General features: G+C 43.5%; 1 protein-coding gene across 1 annotated transcript in view; it reads right to left on the bottom strand.

The window, feature by feature from the left end:
• Nucleotides 1-24,163, bottom strand: part of PPM1H (protein phosphatase, Mg2+/Mn2+ dependent 1H) — a 304,448-nt gene that overhangs the window by 46,248 nt on the left and 234,037 nt on the right. The window contains exon 7 of the mRNA XM_031940929.1: nt 1,818-1,881. Coding sequence (XP_031796789.1) covers nt 1,818-1,881 — 64 coding nt within the window. The remainder of the gene's footprint in view (nt 1-1,817; nt 1,882-24,163) is intronic.

Genomic DNA, 24,163 nt, shown 5'->3' with positions numbered 1-24,163 from the left:
AGGAATGAGCCGGCCGGCCCTGGGCCTCCGTGCGGCCCCGGGGCTGGCTGTCCCCGGCTGTCGCTCCCCCAGGCTGGGGCTGGGCTGCCACTGGGCAAAGGCCTCCATTACTAGAGTTTGCTCTCCCTGGCTTCCAGTTTTGGGCTGACTTCTGTTGGCCCCTTCACTTGGCACTGACCCACTTTCTGCCATCTTCTGCTATTCTAGACTGGATGGAAGAACTTATTCCCTTTGGTTCCCCTTTGGTCTTTCTGATCACTAATGATCTTGTTGCCCTTTAGGAAGCAGCTGGTGGATGGTGGAGTAGCAGAGAGTCTACTTGGTCTAGAGTCAGGAAGCCCTGAGTCCTAGCCTCAGATGTATTGGTTGTGAGCACTGAGTTTATAACTGCATGACCCGGGGCAAGGCACTGAACTGTCTGCCTCAGTTTCCTCATCTGTAAAATGGGGACAATAAGAGCACTCACCTTTCAGGGTTGTTGAGAGGATCAAATGGGATGTTAGTTTAAAAGAAATGTGCGGGCACTATATAAATGGTTATTTCCTTTTCCCCCTTCCCATTTAGACATAAACTGGGGAACATGGGGGACAGATGGGTTCCTCTATGGTCACTCACATTACCATCTTAATCAGAACTGCCCAGAGCCAGAATCTGAGCCCCAGCGCCCCAGAGGAAGCCGCTGTTTGCTGTTCTGGCACTCCTCTCCTGGAGGCAGGGACACTTTGGGGTGAAGGACCCCTACTCATTAATAGTATTTCTGACACTCATTCTCAGTTATAAAATATGCTGCAGCTGTATCAGGGGTAGTAGAACAGAGATTAAACGCATTTTAACTTAGAACAACATCCTGTAAATTCTTGAAAACAAAACCAAACCCATGTTTTCATCTCTTTAAAACTAAGTGCTTAAAAACACAATTCTGCCTTAGCTCAGGTGTCACTTTACTGAGGGCTTTTCCTGAGTGCCGCTCCATCCGCGTTTCCCCCCAAGTTGTTAGTGTCTGCTCCCGTCTGAAACACGGTCCCTGTTTAATTATTTGGGGAAGTGTTAAATCCCCCCAAAGACCAGGGAGGCTGCGTTTTTGTCTGTCTTCAGTGGCTACCGCTGGGCTTAGCACATAACAGATACAGAGTCGGTAACTACTGAGTAATGTGAATTACTCCGCTTTCTGTAGTCACCCTCCGTCTCTTCTGGCTGTATCCACCATCTCATATAAGGGACCGAACATGCTGGTGCCGGTTCCAAGGAGACGGATGGAGGCGCGGTAAAGAGATGGCGGGCTTCTCACTGAAGCGTGAATTCAGATCTCCCCCTTTCACTCTAGGATTCCAGCCCCGAGTCCTTTGTTTACAGACCATTTTAAGATGCAGAGCCCGAGCAGGGGTCAATACTGGTCGACTAGGTCCTCCCCCACCTAACTGCCTTGAGAGGCCCCAGGCTTTCCTAATAGAGGCTTCCATGTCTGCCTGCACATCAGCAGTAATTAATTTAAGTTAATCTGCTTGTGGCTTAATTACAGCAAAGTCTCGGATTTCGTCTTGTGTGCCGGCTGCTCGTAGAAAACAAAACAAACTCAACAGTTAAGTGACAAAATTTGTTGTAAAATTGATTTTCAATCCATTGTCCTTTCCACTCATCACCAACCATATCTCAATAGAAGAGGCTGATTTATGGCTGATATGCTATTCTTTCAGGCTGTCAAAATGATCAAACAGAGAAATACTGAGTGGAAAACAGAGGCCTGCCATGGGCTAAATATAATGGTAGTGAGCACAGAGTACTTTATCCTTTCAATTCTGTGAAAACACAATGCCTACCTTCTTGCCTTCTCCATATATGAGGGGAAACTTCAGGTCATCATCCTCAATGGTTTTGTATGCCCTGTGGGGGGATAAACAACATTAAAAAAGAGAGGTTTGCACTCAATTAGTGACCCACTGCCCTGACACAGGTGGCTAGGTACTCAATTTTCCTAGAGATTCCATCCTTTTTTTCCCCACTGCCAATCTCTGTTGCTCTATGGAACTATTTTATCCAAAGATTTGTGCTGGTGTTTGGGAAAAAAAAGAAAAGAAAAGAAATGGACAAGCTAGAAAATGACAAGTATTTAAATGTGAAATGAGGCTGTTTCGCTGCAGAAAATAAATGGCTACATTGAAATTAGCTAGAGGTTTTTGTCCAGAGCATTAGGTGTTCAGTAAAATAAAATTACAAAAACCAAGGATTAGATGCCTGCTATTAATCTGAAACTGTGAGAGCGCATAGGTGGATGGAGTGTGAAATGGTTCCAATTTCCAGGCTAGGGGCTGTTTACACAAAAGTCAGCTTCCCCTCAAGGTGGTTTGAGAATAGATATTTAGAACTTATCTGACCTTGAGCATGATGGAATGGAAGAGAAGACTATTAAGCGTTTACTATGTTCAGAGGATTGTGCTAAGTGCTGAGGACAGAGACAGAAAACCCCCGACAGCCTATGCAATTATGGCGCTCATATTCTGATGAGGGGAGAGAACACAGGTAGGAGGGCTCAGCAGCAGCACAGAAGGAAAGGCCCCAGGATCTGGAGGGCATAAAAGCTGAGCAGATGACAAGATCTGGCAGGTCTCTGGAAACAATGGGAGGGCAGATAGATGGTGACTGCCCAGGGATTCACACCTCTTACTGGAAGGGCTATGGCTGGTGACTCTTTACTTTTTTAAGTGGTATAATGGAAAATATTCCTAAGGATTGGAATGACTTGGATAACAGTAGGGGAGTTAAACAGGGTGGAGGGAATGTCAGTGTTCTGCAAGTGGATTTCCAGGGCCTGGCAGGAACTGAATAATGGCTGCTATGGTGGTGGAGATAAAAGGGCTCCCCGTGGATAATTCCTGCCGATTACTCACTGGGATCTGATCAGCTACTGAGGGTGGGAGGCTCTGACCTGGCTGAGATATTCAAGGCTTGAATAAATTTTCTGGCTTGCAATTACTCCAAAGGATATTGGACAGAAAGAGAAGCAAATTTATACTTTGAGGGCAGCAGGTTTAGTTGGAGGGAATGCTGGACTTGAACTCCCAAGTGAAAGCTCTGTCACTGGTGATCTTGGGAAAGTTCTCTCTCTCTCAGCCTCATTACTTATCCAGGACTCTAAGTTACTGAAGATAATAATGCTTGTGCTCTATGTCATCATGCTGCTGTGAGGGAGACAAGGTATAAACTGGAACTGGAAACAAATTCATTCACTGTGCTGCCATCATCACTGGCAGATGGAGTTGGTCAGATACCACCTTCCCCCACTTCTGAGGTAAGGCAATTAAGAAAACCATTCTTGGTCATTTTGCTTGCCACGAAGCAAAAAATGCAAGTAGTTTTAAAGGAGGTGCTCAGAGAATGACCCGGAACTTAGGAATGAATGGAAAGACTCACAAAAGCTGACAACACCCTCATTTCAGGAAATATTGTCTGGTGGATAATTAGAATAAAAGGTAGGACATGAGAACCCTGCTGGAATCAATAAGTAAATGAGCTGCTTGGTCAAAGTTTTTCTTTCTATAAAATGGAGATATCAATGTTTCAGAGATATATCGTGAAGGCTAGTTAAATAATGGGTCCAGTTAGTAAGCTAGCATCTTGGTCTAACTTCTTAGAAGCTTTTCCAAAATTCACTGACTTATTTCATTAAGTCAACAGCGAAAAGTAATTATCCCTAATGGCATTCTGAACTCTACTGCCACCTACCATCAAACATCCCCAGCTTTATAGTTTGCAAAGTGCTTTACATTCATCATTTCGTCTGATCTGGGGGAGGTAACTTGCAATTCAGATTTGTGGAGGTCTCCCTGAATGTGCAAAAGAGAAAGCAGTACACATACTTTAAATTGGGAAATTTACACCTCAAAATTGGGAGAAACCTCTTTCTCTAGCACTGAGCCAAGATTTGCCTTTGGAAGCTCCAAAGAGGAATGTGACAGCATTCTAAGAATCACACCATAATCTAAACGGAAACAGCTCCCATTCTTAGTCAAGCTCCTCAATACTTTGTCCACTTCTCCACTTGTTCACCCCTCAGCACTTTGCATTCTTAACTTCTGTTTTCATCACTTAACTGAAATTTCTCTCTCCAAATTACCAGCAACCTCTTTTCACATCTGATAGTCTTTTTTCCCCCTTTCTACCCCCCCACCCCCCTCTTCATCCTTCTTAAACTGCTTGCTGCATTTTATACTGCTGACCACCTTCTCCGGTTGGCTTTTGTGATACTCCCCTCTCTTGGTTCTCTCTTCCTGTCTGTCTAACCACTTCTCAATTTCCTTTGCTGATTCATAAACCAGATCACTTCCCTTAAGTGTGGGTGTTCATCAAGGCTCTAATCTAGGCCCTTTAATCTTTTCTCTCCACACTCATTAGCTTCCAAGGGTTTCTATGTCAGTGACTCCTGGATCTACATATTCAGCCCTAGTTACCCTCCTGAGCATCAGTTCTGCATTAGCAGCTGACATGTCAAACTGGACAGCCTTGAAACTTAAACTCAGTATGTCCAAAGCAAAACTCACTATCTTTCTCCCCCAATCCTACCACTCTTTCAACCTTCCCTATTTCTGTCAAAGACACCATTATTCTTCCAGGCACCTAGGTTGGAACAAGGACCACAGCTGGCCCGAGAGCCCCAGGAAGAGCTGCCCCTCAAGGCCACTGGCTCTGTTTCTGTTCTCTCCTCTCCTTGTTCCTCCTCCTACACCTGCTGCTGCTCTTTGGAGAGTCTGCCATACGTGTCACCACCAATACCAGTCATGGATAACTGCCAACAACGTGCTCAGGCAAACTGGCTTAACCCAAGCAGCAGCCGTCCCAGGAGGAAGCAATCCTGGTGTGCCGTCCCCAAGAAGCCTACGAACACCCAAATCACCCAAGCCACATGCCCAGATTCTTTCTTAGTCCCTGTGGCCACTGGTTATGGTTCTGTAGCCATGGATATTTAGCAACTACAGCTATTGAAGGCCCAGAAAAGAAAGTGACTAAGCCTCTAAGCCCAAAGACAAAAAAGAAAAGATCCCTTACATTCAACTTTTTTTAATGGGAAAAATTTCCAAAATTCACCCCAAAATGGGAAACTTGGGGAAGCCGTGTTTTTAAGGCTACGCTATATGAGCAGGAGATATATATAGTTAGACCTGCCAGGCTGAAAAGGCTTTGATTTTGGACACACTTACAAACCATGTCACCATACGAGAGCCAGTCGTAGGTTCAGAGGTTCATCACCAAAACTTGGTTTCCAGCTGATGGTTTGTTTTTTGTCTACAATAATTTAGGAAGACCATCAAGTAAAATCACATATGGATTGTGACTTAATCAGTGCAGGTTGTCGCAAATAGACGTAAAATACTGAGGTATCTTATGCTTTGTATCATTAGATATGCACCGTGTAGATGGGGAGAAGGGACAGTGATGGTTCCTATTGTATTCTTGGGTTCAAAACACATATGGAGTATTATGGGTTTCCCTAGAACCACAAGGGCTCTCCTCAGGGGAATCCTTCATAACGGTGGGGAACCTGAAACTCATGAAGGCTTAAGAACTGTCCACTTGGATTATAATTGTCCCATACAGATTCAGAGAGCAGAACTAGTGCAAATAGGTGAAAGTTGCAACATGGTAAATATCAGCTCTGGAAGAACTTTTAACAACCAAAACGGTCTAAAAATGGAATCATAATTGTGCACACCCTTTGATGCAGCAGTGCTACTACTGGGCTTATATCCCAAAGAGATACTAAAGAAGGGAAAGGGACCTGTATGTGCACGAATGTTTGTGGCAGCCCTTTTTGTAGTGGCCAGAAACTGGAAACTGAGTGGTTGCCATTCAATTGGAGAATGGCTGAATAAATTGTGGTATATGAATATTATGGAATATTATTGTTCTATAAGAAACAGTCAGCATCCTTATTTCAGAAAGGCCTGGAGGGACTTACACGAACTGATGCTGAGTGAAATGAGCAGAACCAGGAGATCATTATATACTTCCAACAACAATACTATATGATGATTAATTCTGATGGATGTGGCCATCTTCAGCAATGAGATCAACCAGATCATTTCCAATGGAGCAGTAATGAACTGAACCAGCTACACCCAGGGAAAGAACTCTGAGAGATGACTATGAACCACTACATAGAATTCCCAATCCCTCTATTTTTGTCCGCCTGCATTTTTGATTTCCTTTTGTGCAGCAAAATAACTTTTTGGACATGTATGCATATATTGAATTTAATTTATACTTTAACATATTTAATATGTATTGGTCAACCTGCCATCTGGGGGAAGGGATTGGGAAAAGAGGGGAAAAGTTGGAACAAAAGGATTTGCAACTGTCAATGTTGAAAAATTACCTATGCATATATTTGTAAATAAAAAGCTATATAAAAAATAAAAATAAAAATGGAATCATTACATTTTAGGTGATGTGTTCCCCACTACAAATGGTATAGAAAAATCAGTCAGCAAGCATCATGATGCGCTTACTGTGTGCCATATATACAGCTCCTGCTCACATAGCATAGCCTTAGAAACATTTCCCTAAGTTTCCCATCAAAAAATGAACTGCCACAGGCATTTCTGAGTATAAGGGGTCTTGGGTCTTTTCCCTTTTTCTCTTTGGGCTTAGGAACTAAAGTCACTCTCAGAATGGAGACCTGGTCCTAGGGTTTACTTACTCATTCAAATGAAATGCAATTAAATTTAAGAGGGGCCAGGTAAGGTAGTGGTTAGAGAACCAGACCTGCGGCTAGGAAGACGTGGTTTTAAGTTTAGTCACTCATGCTCACTGAAAATTATTAACAACTCTAAGTTGTAGAGAAGGTGCTGACCTGCATTGAGAGAGGCCCATTTCCTTCTATGAGAGTTCCCTATAGCAATGAAATATGTCTAATTCCTATTCTCTACCTCTATTTCCTTAAAAATTTAACTAGGAACATTAGTGCAACCACCTAACACTGCTTACTGATGATTTATAGTTAATTTCAATGCGTTCACTAACCATTTTCAGTCATTTCCTAAGTCCTCATTAGGATTTTTTGTTTATTCATTTATTTCAATTTGCTTTTCCTCGTGTGCTAGCTTGGAAGCCCTTTATCCCTCTCTGGTTCAGCTTTTTCCTCTTTGCATTATTTCACTAATTTCTTTTCAAATTTCTGTGTATTCCTTTTTCTTGCTTATCTAATGGCATTATAGTATTCCATTAATGGATTTAGATTAATCTGCCATGATTTACTTAACCATCTCCCTTTTGTTGGGCAGTTAGGTTTTTCCAGTCTTACTGTGATCGCACATAATACTATAAAAGTCTTGGAACAGACGGCTTTCTTTTTATTTTTTAAGATAATACTTTCAGGGTTTCCAAGGGTTTGAATGAATTTACAGGCTACATAATCAGCTGGCAGCAATCATACTATTCAACTAACTCACTTAGGCCTCAACTATGTGCCTTAGCCTGTGTAGGATACACACAACACGTCCTTCCCGCTCCCTCCCCGCTTTAGCCCCAGTTACTAACCACTGGGGAATGGTTAAATGACAACACGAGGCTGTCAGTTTGCTTACCCAAATAAGGGATTTGTCCCTGTGAGTTTAGAGAAGGGAGGCAACAATTATGGGCCAGGGTGTAACCCTTCCAGGCGTGCGTGAAGCTTTGGCTGGGTCTGAAGGGAAGATTTGAGATGGAGGAGCTGGTAGCCCGGGTGAAGGGAACGGCACAAGCACTGCCTGCTACTGAGGACGGACGGACTCTGGCCTATTCTAGAACAGAAAGAGACTGGCTTCTCTGGAGGAGAGCAACTTGGAACAGTGGGGAAAAGGGAGAAGAACTGGGTTAAATGCCCAGCTTTGCCAAATGCTGGCTATTGTGATTTTGAGCAAGTTACCTCAAATGGGCTGTGCAGTGATTTGAGAGCTAAATCTGGCAGGAAGGCAATTCAAATCTGGTCCTAGGCTCTTATTAACTGTGTGATGCTGGGCAAGTCATTTAATGTCTGCCTCAGTTTCCTTACACAGGTAAGGGGTAAATTTACACAGGTAAAGTGGGAGTAATAATAGCATCTATTTCCCAGGGAGGTTGTGAGGCTCAAATGGCATAACTGACAAACTTTAATGCATAATATAAATGCTAGCTATCATCAATGTTAATATTTTTTTAGGTTTCATAGACAATGAGGCGGGAGGGTTAACTGGACGATATCTAAGATCTGCCTCATCTAAGTAGCGGACAGCTCTGCAAAGCTGTGTTCTGAAAAAAAAATAATTAAATAACAAAATAAAAATTAAAAAAAAAAAAGCTGTGCTTTGAACTGAAGAGTAGTGGGAAATGAGATTACATAAGAAGGATGAGGAGGTCAGATGACAGAGATCTTGGAAAGTCAGGCAGAGGAATTCAGACTTAATATGATAGGCAATACAGAGTAACTACTGGTTCAATGATTGGGAAATGCTTTGAGCTTCATAGAGACAGGCCTAGAGTAGTTTCAAGCCCTGAAAAATTTCATGAAAACTGTTTTCTGAATAAACTTCTAACCCAGGTAAAGTAAATTAAGTCTCACAGGACGGCAGAACTTCTAGACCACTAATGCAATGTTGCCCTATTTTAAAAATGGAAATTTATGCTGGGGCAAGCTCACAGGTAGGAGGGAACAAGCCAACTGCCAACATCAAATATTATATCTTAGCTTCTGTTACCTGTTCAAGTAGTATGTTTAAAAAAAACAAAAAACCTTGGAAAAGAAGAGTTTTTTCTCGCCATTATCTTTATTTTTTTTCTTCAAAAATAAGCCATACGGCCATCACTCGTCTTAGTGAATCATTATTCAGTATGGAGTAAGTGTGAACAAGTGGGAGAAAGTCCAATACATCTGCTCCCAGAGACTTCTTGGGCTGATGTCACCCAGGCAACACCATTTCTCATGTGTTTTTGAATTCTAAGACTTCCTTTCTTGAGGGTTTTTTTTTTTTAATCTCAAAATTTTAGACCAGATGGTTTGATCACTGAATGAGAGTGAGAAACCAATGGATGGTCTATGTGCTCAACTCTTGGTAAATCATATTAAGAGACTATGGGGAAGATTTCCAAGAATGTTGGGTGTTTTCCCTGCTCTGAATTTAGGGGAAGACATGGGGGAGAATGGCATAGGATGAGCAGCAGCATGAGTGGGATAAGACCTTGATGGGTCAAAGAGAAAAAACCTCATTGATGAGACCTGGAAATGGCTCTGAACTCTGGGATCAGTGCTGTAAAATGCTCAGTGACCAATACCAGCATCTTCAGAGAAGTCCAAACAAACAACTAGGTGCATAAACCTAAAGCTTCAGCAGCCATCTCAGTTTCTGGGCCTCTGGCTAGCTAAGGGCCAGCAATGTCCAAGCTTGTGGGCTGGGCCCTTTAACTCTGCCGGACTGCCATGGTCACGAGTCACCTCACCTTGTCCAGCCCCCCCATATGCATCTCGTTTCAAAGAAGGCTGCCTCTGACCCTCCTGGGTAAGCTTCCTCTCTGCAGTGGCTAAGGAAGCCTCCTTTTAACTGCTGAACGATCTGCAAGCATCTCATTTTGTACATTAAACCTAAGCAGGGATGGGCCCGAGTCAGCTGAGACAGGGACAATGTATTTGATTTTCTTGCTTAACTGCATTTCTTTTATATAAGGGGCTTCCACACTACAGCCATTCAAATATTGGGGGGGGGGGAGAGAAGAGAGACAGAGAGAGAGACAGAGAAGGGCGGGGAGCAGACAGACAAAGGCAGAGAATGTATACATATGTCTGTGATTGTTTCCATCTTCCAAATAGTATGGTATAAACAGCACTCAGGAGCTAAGAGTACCTAAATCTGAATCCCCAATTTAACTTATGCCAAGAAAGTATTTTACTTGCCTAAATTCTGTCACCTATGGAAGAACCAGTAGGCAAATGTTATAAGAAAACAGATTTTGTTTTAGCTTAATCTAAGGAAAAACCTCCCACTGGAACACTGAAAGTGGAATGGGCTATCTCATGAGATTATGAGTTCTCTGTCATGGGGAGTGTTCAAACAGAGACTAGATGATCATTTGTGGAAGGTGTCATAAGCTGGATTCCAGAGTACAAACAGTCCATTAGGCTTAGCAAAAAGAGATTGATTTGAATCTTAGTAACTAAGTCACAACCTTCCAAAGCCTCAATTCCTCATCCGTAATTATATTTCTACCATACTAGCTCAAAGGGATACTGTGAGAAAGATCTGATGTATGTCTTAAAGTGCATCTTTTCTATCCATCTCCTTCTTGACATTTACAGTGCTACAACTCTGGTTCAGCCCTTTATCACCTTATATTTTCCTATATAAGAAGAGTTAAAAAGACTCTGGTCTGCCCAAAGCTGAAGGTACAAGCTAAACTTGTACCTGGCTGGGCCAAAAGCAAACACACTTGTAAATCTCAAGTAGGTGTTTTAAGGTTTTGGAATGATTCATTTTTTAAAATTAGGTAGTTTTTTTTTTTTTCAATGAACAAAAATCCATTTTCTCTCCCTTCTACTTCCCCTCTTGTTTTCCTACTATTGAGAAAATCAAAATAAAAACAAAGTCCTTATGATGAATAGTTGAACATGACAAATTCGCTCATTGGCCACATTCAATATATGTTTCATTCTGCACATCTTTTTATCAGGAGTGGAGTAGGATGCTTTATCTTTATCATGGATCTTCTGGGATCATAGCTGATCATTTTGTTGATTAGAGTTCTCATATCTTTCAAGTTATTAGTCTTTTCCATGCTGTTAATAATAAAAAATGTTTCCTGGTTCCTCTATTATTCTTTGCATCAGGGATGTAAGACCTCCCAGTTTTCTTGGAAATTGTCCCTTTTCAGCATTTTTCACGGCAGTATGATATTCTACTACATCCAGAGAGACTGTCTGCCATTCCCTCAGCTTGACTAAAAGCAAACTTGTGATTGAATGGAAGAGGATCCCTACTACTTCCTTCCAAGATATTATTTGTGCACCAGAAAGTGAGGTCATGACTTGTAAGTGAACTGGACTTAAGTGAGAGAAGGCTGCACAAAGTCACCAGCCTCACTCTCTCCCATGAGCATCCAGTGGCAAGATTTAGGTGCAGACTGTAACCAGGAAGCTAAGAAAAGGGAAGACTACTGCTACATATGGGACTGTCTAAAGGCTTGCCAACAGTGCTCAGTTTGAAGGACTATTGGTTTTACTCCTTTGAGGCAATACAAGTAGACTGTATTTCGTAGGTCTGGCCTAATTTAATTAGTAACAAGAACTGCTCACATTCACATGGCATTTTACAGTTTTTATTAAGAACATTCCTCATTAAAGCCCTCTAAGGTAAGTGGAGCCACTGTTTTTGCGAAGTCATTTTGTTGATTAGAGTTCTCATATATTTCAAGTTATTAGTCTTTTCCATGCTGTTAATAATAAAAATTGTTTCCTGGTTTCTCTAATTATTCTTTGCATCAGGGATGTAAGACTTCCTAGTTTTCTTGGAAACTGTCCCTTTTCAGCATTTTTCACGGCAGTATGATATTCTACTACATCCAGAGACTGTCTGCCATTCCCTCAGCTTGACTAAAAGCAAACTTGTGATTGCTATAATTCAAATCCAGATCTCTTGAATCAAAAGCAAACAAACCTTGCTGCATCTCTAAATTTCTGCTTTGTTGGGGAGAGTCTTTAATAAAGGGATTCTTTAAAAAAATGTTCAAAATCCCTTTTGGATTAAACCTCAACATCCTAGAATGATGGGTAAACTGGATGTTGAATCAGGAGTATGAACAGGGACCAAGTTTATAGCAGACAAGAGGGGGAAAAGGAAATTAACTTGCTTATAAACTAACACCAACCGCCCAAGAATACAATAGCCAAGAAAACATACCTGACTGCCATTTAACTCTGTTGTTTTTGCAGAGACCCATTAATGTGATTATATGTAAGTTAATAAAAAGGCAAAGGGCTGCATAATATACCTGGGAGGACTCTGAATGGCTTAGGGGGCAGAGGCTTGGGATTTCTTTAAGTTTATTACATCAGGTTTTGAAACAGTGGATAGACCACCAGGCTTGGGAGAAAGTCATCTTTCTGACTTCAAATCGCACAGACCCTGGGCAAGTCTAGTCCTGTTTACCTCAGTTTCCTCATCTGTTAAATGAGTGGGAAAAGAAAATGACAAACAGTATCTTTGCCAAGAAAACCCCAAATGGGTTCACAAAGTATTGGATGTGATGACTGAACAGAAACAAAAATAAAATATGCTTGAGGATGATATACTGAATCTGTAATGGGGGTATCATATATGGTTCTTAAGTACTCACTAACAAATGAAATGCTCATGAACACAATTAAGGAAAAGATACTTTAAAAAATTAAATTGATCTTTTAAGTACTATATGTGCCCTTAACATAGGAAGAAAACTGATAAAATCTCCAAATACCAAAACACATAACTAAATTTCTGAATGAAAATGAGGGGAAAAGTTATTTTTGATTTTGAAGAAATTCATAAGCTTTGGAAATTATTCCTATATTCCATTATCTGCTTCATGCACTTTAGCACTTAGAAAATTCATATATTATAATCAATACCATTTAAGCTTCCCTAGTGGGTATGAATGTAAGGTCCTCAGACTATGGGAAACCTAATACTGAAAAGTGTTTTATGTTCTTGAGTAATTCCCCTTTTTTGGGGGGAGGGGAGGTTGTGAGTTGCAGTTTTTCTAGGCCAGGTCACTACGCATAAATTGGGAGGTCCACCAGAAACCAAAAAAATCTTGCCATCCTCAGCACACACAGTGATGGACAGATGAAGACAACGGAAAACAAAGAGGGATCCTGAGGTGCAGTACCAAGCCACCTGTCTCCCCCAGCCAGTGGGAAGACAACAGATTTAAATGGCAGTTAGGGAAGTTACACAAGCATCCGCTGGGCGTCTGCTGTATATGCCTGTACAGCATTGCAGGATGTCCAGGTGGAAAATGGGATTGGCCACTGGCAGCTGAGCGGGGACATGATCGCTATGAATTTTCAGCTAAAAGGGAGAGAAGGTCCTGGGAGCAAAGCGGCGTCCAAGGCTTCTGCCTCTTTACACGAACGGAGGAGTGGTCATTTACTTGCCCGATGCCCCAGACCTCCCAACGGTCTAAGGCCTTGATTCCACATCTCATTGGGATCCTGGGGCAGTTAGGTGGCACAGTGAGTTACAACACTGGGCCTGGAGTCAGGAAGATCAAGAAAGCCAAGGCTCACATCTGAGCACTTATTTCACTTAACCCCTGCCTGCATAAAACTGGAGAAGGAAATAGCAATCTAATCCCCTCCCTCTGCCAAAACTACCCCATGGACAAGTGAGTGAAACGCAACTGAATGAATGAAGAGCAACTAACTTGGTAACATGGAGCACAGATCCCTGCTAGGGCTCTAAAAGGTCATCTAATCAGCCTCCACATTTTATGGAAGGAAAAATTCAAAGTGGTAGTCATAAACATCAGATGAATTTAGCATAGCTCCATTTACAGGAAGATGCTTATTTATCAATTAGTGTAAATCCATGGGCCGGTGGCCCATGGCCCATAGTCTAAGCTTTGGCTTAGAACTCTCTGGGAAATTTCCAGATATGGCTCATGTCCAGATCTCTCTCTCTTTTTTCTCTCTCCTCTCCTCCTCCCTCTCTCCTTCCCCCTTTCTTCTTCTTTCTGTTTCTTTCTCTCCCCTTTTTCCTCCTCTCCCTCTCCTTCAGCCTCTCTCTTCAATAATCTTTAAAAAAAAAATGCATACATTGGTTATGGTGTTGTTCAGTTATCTTCGGTTGTGTTTAACTCTTCATGAACCCATCTGCTATTTTCTTGGTAAAGATGGTGGGTTTCCTATTTTTTTTTCTCCATATCTTTTTACAAGTAAGGAAACTGAGGCAAACAGATTTAAGTGACTTGCCTAGGGTCATGCAGTTAGTAAGGGTCTGAAGCTGGATTTGAATTTGGGAAAATGAATTTTTCTGACTCTAGGCCCAGCACTCTACCCACTACACCACTTAACTGCCTTTGTGTACCAGTTTTATTTTACTCCACAGAAAATTCAGAAAACACACAAAGTACTCTTAGTCATCAATAAACAATTGACAAATTTCTCTTTTATCTCTGATGAATCCTATCTTCTGCCAGGGAACTTAAAAAATTATGGTTTAAATTCTCCCCCAGAATGGACATGACTTTGAAGCTGCCAGGGAAGCAACCACTTAATATTTCTGGGTCCCCTTTTCACTCCATGGATCCATACAGGGATCCCAATTTTTGGTACTATTAAGAACTGACATTTTAGGGTATTCCACATCAAAGACCCATAGAGGAATTTAGCTCTATAGGCCAATTCTGAAGGCAGGTACTCTATTCCTCCGGAAGGAGAATGAAACTGAAGATGCTCAAGTCAATCCCCTCTCCCCCTGCACTGGATTTGGACTATCTGAATAACCCAGTTATTAGTAGAAGTCAAAGTTTGGGTCCTTGCTCTCCCACGTGGCTTCTCAGGTAGTGTTTGGTCAACCCTACCTAGGATCAGGAAATCACATGTGCAATTCTCTTTTTCTCAAGAGGCTAGAACTGACCCAGAGAATCCTCTTTTTCTCACTATAATTACACCATTTGGACAACATGGTTTCTCCTTACGTAGCTGCCACTGGTTGAGAGGCAGAGAGACCACTGCCTGCCTCCAAAGATGGGGCCAATAACTCTCCTAACTAGTCAGCCACATGGATAAAAAAGTATTTTTCCACAGTCCATCATGGACCTATGGCACATGGGAGAAATTACTGGCTCCCCTCCCTATCTTCCTCCTCCATTCTAGTTCCACTTTTCTCATAAGATATCACTAGGTGAAAAAAGGGAAAAGGGGTAAAAACTTACTGATTCCCCTTTTCAGGCTAGTACAATCCACCAGAAACACTGGAAAGCAACCAATCATTTTAGGTTCAGCAACAGACACAGAGATTCAAAAAGAAAATGTCCCTTTCCTGCCACGATTCCTGAAAGGATGCATTCTATGAGGTGGTACCAAAGGGCATGACTCCTAACAAAGCAGGAGGCTCTCTAAAGAACCCCCAAAGCCCCATCTCCCTGGAATCTCGTCATGAGGAGCAGCAAACTATCCTCAGAACAAAACCATTTGTTTGCTTTTGTTCTCTAACCTCTCTCAAGGACATCCCAAAATTCAACATCTTTACAGATGTTCAACCTATTCAACCTATAGCTTTTCCCCCTAAATCCACACCCTTCCTAACCTCCCTGACTGATGGGCCAGAGGTGGACACACATAGCCTAACATCGCAATGTCATTCTGGTTCCTTCAAGAACAAGGGATATAATAACGGACCAACCAACGCCAATGCCAGGTTCAGAGTCTAGGAGTCAGCCAACTTCTCCTCCTCTTCACTCACCCAACCTAACTAATCAGTTCCCAAGACCTGTCAATTCTACCTTCACAACACTGATCATTCCATCTCCATTTCTCTGCCCACATGACTGTCACTCTCCCTTAGGTTCTTATTACCTTTGCTGTGAATTACTGCAATAGCCTAATTTGGGATCCCTGCATCCAGACTTCTCCCTTTACAATTCATGCTCTATACACTTGCCAAACAGTTTCATTTGAGAAGCATTCCAATTCTGCTGCAGAGAGCACAACTCCGTGGGGCTGGCCGGGTTGTTTGAGTGCCAAAGGGTGCTTGCTGAAAAGAGACTGCTCTGGAGAATTTCCACAGGACGAGCGCTCACAAGGTGGTCAGAAAAAACAATACAAGGACACTCCCCAGGTATCTCTTAAGAACTTTAAGACTGATTGTGACATGGGAGGTGCTGGCACAGGATGTCCTGCACGACATGCCCTCCCTCCCTCACCTGAGAAGGTGCTGTGCTCTATGAGCAAAACAGAACTGAAGTAGTTCAAAAGAAACAAGAAATGCACAAATTCAGAAAATCCACCCCAATGTCCACATGGACTATTAGTGCCTGACCTGTGCTAGAGCCTTCTGACTCATCCTGGTTTGATTAGCCACACTGCCCCCATGCACTGTGCTCCACCTAAATTCCCCATAATACTCTTCACAGACCACCTTCCATTTCTTGCCTCTGTCTTGCACTCGAATGCTTGGGATGGTCTTCCTAATCATCTCTCATCACCTTCTACAAATTACACTGCTTGATCTTCCCACTTGGAAACCCTTTCCCCAGTGTGACTATTTCTTTTGTATTTTATATTCACGTACCTGTGTGCATTTTATCATGTTCCTCCTGCCCCCCCCCCAAAGACTTTAAGCTCCCCAAGGGAGGATGCCACTCTTTGTCTCTGAAGGTGCAGTGCTTATGTAGCAAGTACTTAATAAATGTTTGCTGAATGCAAACTGCAATGATCTGAAGAGCTTATTCCCACCCTATTCCCTACTCTAATGAGCTAGATTTTATGTGCTTTTACAGAGCACATAAAAAGTCATGTATCATACTTTCCAACTTATCAGTGGCAGGGTGGCTATAAAATGAACAAGACACACTTTGTTCCCATGTGAAGTCTGTTATTTCAAAGAATCACCCTCACATGTATATCTCAAACTCAGGGGCTTTCAGCCACTTAGGACAGCCGGAGTGGTAGCAGTTATTTATCTCTAGGAAAGTAAAAACAAAAGGAACTACTGGTCCCAAAGTCAAATCTCCTGAGTATGTGATTTGTGGCTTATATCACACCAGCCTTGTATTGGGGCCATGTCCTTCAAGGAGAATAGACAAATCTCAGAGAAAATCCAGCCTTCCTAGGCGGGCAGTCAATAACATTTAGGAAGCTTGTACTCTGTGCTATCTTTGCCCGTCATTGGTCTGGCCCAATCATATCTTGCTATCATAACTTGCACTTCCACAGTTCCACTGCAGAGAAGACAAAAAAGCAGTGGGAAGCAGGCCTGATACTCTGTAAGTTTCATCAATAGGATGGGGGGAGAGGGAGGGAAAATGAGAGGAAAAGGGAGAAGGAAGGGGAAGTGGAGAGGTGGGGAAGGGCACGGGGAAGGAGGGGAAAGGAGGAGGTAGAAGTGGAGAAAGGAGAAGGGGGGAAGGAAGGAGGAGGAGGAGAGGGGAAGGTGGGAGAGAAGAGGGAAGAGAAGGAAGGAATAAAGAGAAGGGAGGAGTGAGGAGGAAGAAGAGGGGTAGAAGGGAGGAGGAAAAGGAGAAGGGAAGAAGAGGGGAAAAGAAACAGGAGGAAGGAAGAGAAGGAGGAAGAAGAAAAGAAGGTGAGAAATGAAGAAGCAGAAGAAGGGAGGAAGAGGGAAAGTTAAGTCCACCTAGACTATTTCTAACTATTCTGTTACCTAGCAATTTAGCAAGAACTCCAAGCTGACCTGAAGAGCTCCAGGCTAGGGCTCTATCCATTAGGTTACCCAGCACCAGGCCTCTTGGTATTCTATTTTCCTTTGACTGTATCCTCCTGGGATGTGAACTTAGCTCTATTGGATGAGTACAGAGACTGGGCTGGTTCTGAAAGCATTGAGCAAGGACAATGAGACCAACAACAAAAAGGGCTGAGGAGTTATCCCTTGATGGTTTTTCTGATGCTTTCCCTCTGATCTTCTCCTGAAAAAGGAAAAGGATAGCTGAGAGATCAAATGCTAGCCTCCACAAAAATCCCCTCCAGTGTCCCTGGTCCAACAGAGAGAGTCTGTGCTCCATCCTTCAGAGACGATCGTACAAAACCTCCGCCGGAGCCGGAGCCAACCTTTCATTTACTTGTCTGAGGGCAGCAGCCGCCCAGCGGGCCGGCAGAGATCTTTTTCGTGAAAGGTACTTAGACTGTTACTGCAAAGGGCTGGGAGATCTAGGGTCTCCCGTGGGTCACTGCCTTTGATCTGGAAGAATCAATCCCATCCGTCCAAACTGAGTGAAAAGAGAAGGGCCTGGCAGGGAAAAGTAAATGACAAAACCTTCCCTCGATGGTGGCCATCAATTAAAACAGCATTGGAGCTCCCGGGCAATAATGGCCAAAAGATATTGGAGAAGAAGTGGGTGGTTACTCCCTCTCTAGGATTCCTTTTAAAAAATGATTAGATAACTAACTGCCTTTGAAAATAGAAGCCCAGAGCTATGCAGAGGCAGAAGCCTGGAAGAGATGAGGTTTTGGGAAGTGGCCTTGATACTCTGTAATTCCTTCCTTATTAGGGTGTGAGCTCCTTAAGAGCAGATGGTTTTTACTTTTCTATCAGTTTTGGCACATACTGACTGCTTAATAAATGCTTTATATTAACAAGTACCTCCTAAAGTCCTAGGAAATCTTTTTCTGATCCCTCCTGAATTCCTAGCGTCCTTCCTCCTAATTACCTTGGACTTAGTTGCTTTGTATTTACATGTACCCATTCACGTTATATTATTTATATCTCTGTTTCCCTCCAGGTGAAAGTAAGGGTCCTTGAGAGAAGAGATTGCTGTAGTCTCTGTAATTGTATTCCCAACATTTCGCACAATGGGCTTGGCACATAGTAAGTGCTTAATAAATACCTACTGGATCGACGGGTCTTTCTGGCACGGAGTGAAATAAACTGTGTGCCACGAACCATCTTTAAAGGATCAGAGTCTTTAGGAACAGGGGTACTTTTTATAGTGGCAAGGAACTGGAAAGAAAGGCTGAATAAGTTATGGTATATATATGTTATGGAATATTATTGTTCTATAAGAAATGATCAACAGGCTGATTTCAGAGAGGTCTGGGGAGACTCATATGAACTGATGCTGAGTGAAGTGAGTGGAACCAGGAGATCATTGTAAACAACAATAAGATTATGTGATGATCTTGGCTCTTTTCAACAATGAGATGATTCAGGACAATTCCAATAGACATATGGAGAGAGCCATCTGCTTCCAGAGAGAGAACTATGGGGACTGAATGTAGATCACAACATAGTATTTTCCCCTTTTTGTTGCTGCTTGCTTGCCTTTTTTCCCTCTCATTTTTTCCCTTTCTGATCCGATTCTTGTGCAGCATAATATATGTGGAAATATGCTTGGAAGAATTATTCATGTTTAATGTATATAGGATTACTTGCTGTCTAGAGAAGGAAGGGAGAAAAATTTGGAACCCAAGGTTTTGCAGGGGTGAATGTTGCAGGTAATGAAAACTATCTTTACATGTATTTTGAAAAATAAAAACCTATTATTTAAAAGAAAAGAGAGAATGGGGCTACATATACTGCATTGCCTATGATAATATAAAATTGCCCATTGGTCCTTCTGCCTTATTGAATTGCTTTCTTATACCCACACAGTCTCTCTTTGTTGGCTATGAGAAAGAATTGCAGATTTTTCTGTAGGAATTCCAGTATTCAGCACCCCAACATTCCAAAAAGATTTCTCCCTTTCCCCAAAAGAACACTGGCACTGGGGGTGGGGGAAAGGAAAAAGCTGTTATTTTCCCTTGGTATCTGGATACACCCCCATTAGAGTGCCCTTTCCCTGTTTAAGGGGTTATAGAAGTCAGACCCCCTAGCTCAGGAGACCCCAACAGCCCTTGTTTGTAATTCGCTAACCTTTCGGTGACTGCTGGCCTATGAAAAGCTTCCCTTTACAGTGCTCATCTTCTACTTGTTATTAAAGTTGGAGCAGGGGAGGGGACAAGATGTGCTTGAGCATCTCTTTTCTTGTCCTCCTCCCCCTTGCCGGTCTGACAATGACCATCTGTTTGGGCTTCCGACCACCTGCAAAGACCCTGGCTCTTGCTGTCGCCCCTGTGAGGGGAGGCAAGTCATCCATCACTGTCAGGTGATGTGCTGTTCACAGCAGGTCCGCCCTCCCTCTCCCGCTGTTCCTGCTACTAGAGCCAGGGTTCCTGAAAAGTTGCAGACCATGCGTGTCGCCAGCGACCATTCATCATCACCAGCGCCAGGAGGGAGGCTCTGGGGAAAAGGGCCATCCCGCAGGATGCTGAGCCACCCACGTTTCCTCTCAGTCCCTCCACCTCACAGAGTCCACAGGCCCACATCCCCTCTCTTCCTCCCCTACCTCCCTTCTCACCCATCTAGGTGTGAGCAGTTCTTGATGATAATTCCCACTGCCCAAAATGACAAACTAGTTCCTTTTTCTCTAGAAAGGCTTAATGCTGTCAAGGTGGCCCATAATCATTAAATTATGAAAATGGAAGTCACCGGTAGGAAATTAATACCAGACCTGACTGGGGAAAGGCTGCTTTCTCGTGAAGTAATTATGAAATTAAAATTTGATCTCTCCCTGGTGATTTTTGCAAAGTATGTGGTTGAAACCTAAGGCACAACAATATCATCAGGATTTTGAAGGAGGCAGGACAGAGGAGTCTCTCATTCCATGCCCTAAAGTATTAAGGGAATTTGTGGAAATGGGGGACAGCATGTTAGACTATGAATTATCCAAGTTTGGGTTAAAGACATAAGGAAGTACAAAAATATTTACATTAGTTCTTTTGGTGGGGACAAAGGACCCAGGGGCCACCTATCAACTGATAAAAAATGGTTATAAACAAAATGTAATACACGAATCAAATGGGTACTGGGATGCTAATCTGCTTTAAGAGATAGTGAAAAGGCAGTAACAGCAACATTGTGCAATGTTCAACTATGAAAGGCTTGGTTCTTCTCAGAGGTTTAGTGACCCAAGGCAATCCTAACAAACTTTGGACAGAAAATGTCTTCTGCTTCCAGAAAGAGAACTACAGACATTGAGTACAATTACTTCTCTCTCTCTCTCCCTCTCTCTGTTTTTACCTTTTGTTCCGATTTCTGTCTCCCAACATGATTCATAAAAAATGTGTATTTAAAAAGTCAAAATACATGTATAACCAGAAAAAAAAATACTGAAAAAAAGAAATGGTGAAAGGGGACAGTTTCAGAGAAATATGGAAAGGTCTCATATGAACTGATGCAAAGCAAAGTGAGCAGAACCAGAAGAAAAATTTATATAACATTTTATAAAAAAGAAATGACAATTCTGAAAGACTTTTAAACTCTGGTTAACACGGTGATTAACTTTGATTCCATAGGGGAGATGCTGTAGAATGCTATCTACCTTCAGGAATAGAAGAGACATGGATTATATATGTTGAATGATACATACATTATTGGACAAGGACAACATGGGAATTTGTTTTGCTGGATTATGTTTATTTATTAAAAGGTATTTGTTTTTTCAAATGAGAAAGAAGTAGTAAGGAAAGAAGAAATGCTTATTAATGGGAAAAACTTTTAAAATTTAGTTTAAAAATTAATTAAAAATGAAAAAAAATGATATAAAGAAGCAGAATAAAGGAAGAGTACGGCAGGATTTTTTTAATTACTCTTTGAAACTCAGGAGTCCAGCTGTTAGGAAATTTGGGGATTTCCTGAATACAACTTAATTAGACCCATAGGCATGGCCAGCAGATAAATTCAGGCCTAAAAGAGGGATACTGTCCCTTTAAAACCTGCTTTGGGATCAGTGGAAAAGCTAATCAGGAGTGTCAGTTGGGCCTGTTTTATTAGGTGGCTCTCTGGAGGATAAAGCCTGAGGTTTCTGTAACAGGGCTTCTGTGCTTGATTCAATAAATCAATTTATATTAAATGCGGGTGCAGCGCTGGAGCCTGCTTATTAAAGCATCCTCAATCTGCTTATCCACTCCCCTGTCAGGCAGCCTGGCCAAGGCTGTCCAAAGGACACGGAGAAGAGCAGGAAGGAGTCAGGGAGCAGTCACGTCCGAAAGCTGCGGCCTCTGTCCACTGTGACCTCTTGGGGGGCAAGGCTACTGCTACTGTTGTTTGGGGGTCAGCTGTTCTGAGACCCCCGGGCACATGGCTATGGGAGTGAGGGTGAAAGGTCATCCAAAACAGAGTGGGAGGAGTTGAGAGGGAAGCTGCCTTTTAATCAGATACTCAGGGGCTGAACGACCATCACCTCCCACCCCCACCCCCAGCCCATTAGGAAGCAAAAGACAGAGAGACAAGGACAGGACTGCCAAACAGGCTGGCATGGGTCCAGGTGGCAGCGGGGAGAGGGGGGGAGGGGAGGGAAGCCATTTGACATACAAAATGGCTTAGTGCTCACCCCCAGGAGGCCATCCTGTCTGCTTTCCAATCAGTGACCCCTGGGGACATGCTCTCCCACATAAAGTGGCTGAGGCTCCAAAAGGTCTGAGAGGAACAAACCGCTCCCCAACCACATTCTTGTTGGGGATGGAATAAGGGGGGCATGGAAGGGACATGATGACCTAGTGATTCCTCTATCTCAGGGTGACTGGAGGAAAAAAATTATTAAAATTTTTGTTGCTGAGTATTTGGTTTCTAGTAGCCCCTACTTTTCCTTTCCCATTCTCCCCTCCTACTTTATTTTCTAGGATGGGAAGGGGTTATTTTACATTACTGAACCCAGAGAACGGTGAAATGAGAAATGATGTCATTGAGTTTCCTGGCAAAAATTCCTTAAATTCCATAGCCCAAGCACATGCAGAAAAGAGAAAGAGAAGAAAGCAGAAAAGAGAGGGGAGGAGAGAACAGAGAGCCTTTTCCTGACTTGCTCCCAAGAGATAAAAGCTGGAGCTTAGGGCTCAAGGGGCCATCTTGCCTTCTAGGTACCATGTTTTGCTTATGAAAAAAATAAAAAGCAAACAATCTCGAGGAACAGATAAGTTAAATGGCTGACGCTCTGTCACAGAGCTAAGCCATGGCAACTGTGGAAAGGATGGATTCAGAGGAGAAAAGGACTCTATAGGAGATCGAGTCCAACCGGAAACAGGGAGCAAGTTCAAACCCTGTCCTCCTTCCTCTATGAGGCACAATCTCCCCAAGGAGGGGGGTGCTGCCTTCCACCCACAGCACCCATTCTCCGGAGCTGGACGGGGCCCTCATCCCAGCCAGCTTTTCAGGGCCCTGTGCCAGAGCTCTCCTAAAAGAGCCCTCACAAAGGCCGGGGAGAGACGCCCCGAGCACACGCCTTACAAACTACCTAGATTCTCGATGGCATCATTTGTATGATTAGCATTTCCTCCCCTCTGTGGGGCTTCCCCCCGTCCGGCCCCCTCAGCCCTGGAACAGCTGCTTCCCTCCTGGCACAGATGCCCTTCTTGGCTCCTCCTGGCTCGGCACAGAAAGCGGCATGTGGCTGGAGCAAGAAGAACACAGCCCTTCCGCAGGAGAGACGGGCGACCCCGCGGCAGCCACAGGCTTCGGGACCCGGGGCCAGCTGTGGGAAGCCTGCTCTTTCACAACCAGCCACCCTCTGCTGCGGCCCGAGACGGCTCTGGCTGGGGCCGCGGGAGACAAAAGTTTCTGCAAACCCCACGCCGGCTCCGGCAATGGCGGCTCTGCCCACATGGGGGAAGGAGGGAAGGAGGCTGGGCTTGGCACAGCTGGCACCGGTGTGGATGACATCAGGTACAGAAGAGCGGGCGCCAGAAAAGGGCGGGGGGCGACTCCAAGTAATTACAGGCCAAACTTGGACCGGCAAAGCTGGGTCACAGCAGTTGTCCTAATGGGACAAGGAAAGGCGGGGAGAGGGAGGGTCCTTGGCCCAGATGCTGCCAGGGGAGGCTTTTGAGGTTAAACCACAGTGGAAACTTTATTTGAAGTGGGGGCAGGGGAAGGAGAGGGAAGGAAGTCAGGGGAGAGACCAATGGCATTCTGTGGCCCGCAGACAATGCCCTTTTGTAAGGCCCACAAGCGGGCAGGCCCATCCACTGCGGGGTTTCTAGGAAAGCAAGAGAAAGGATCCCCGCCCTGGCCCCCTCCCCCAAAAAGCCACCTAATCATAGTGAGCTGTGTGGCAGGGCTCTAAGCTCCCAAGCTCTCCATTTCCAACGCCTCATACTAGAGAATGCTGACCTAATAAGTACCTAATTAGAAGCACTCCATTTTTCTAGATATAAAGTGGATGCTTTGGAAACCCATCTTAAGGGAAACAATATAGGAAAGGTTACTCTTGAAAATTCTTTCTGGTAAATCTCATCTCTCTGGTCTCTGCTCCCAGGCCCACCTTGCTCATGTGGGGAAATTCTCTTTCCCGGGGGCTCGGGTTTAGGGAAAAGCTGTTCTGTCCAATTTTGATTGAGGATCCAGAATTTCAATGTTTACCATTGCCTGCATCTCCCCTGACCAACACTGCAGTCACCCAGAAGGCATACTGAGGAGGCTTT

This window comes from Sarcophilus harrisii, chromosome 5, assembly GCF_902635505.1.
Source record: "Sarcophilus harrisii chromosome 5, mSarHar1.11, whole genome shotgun sequence".
Classification (NCBI taxonomy): Eukaryota; Metazoa; Chordata; class Mammalia; order Dasyuromorphia; family Dasyuridae; genus Sarcophilus; species Sarcophilus harrisii.
The sequence above is the reverse complement of the archived record's forward strand: the minus strand, read 5'-3'. Positions and strand labels throughout refer to the sequence as shown.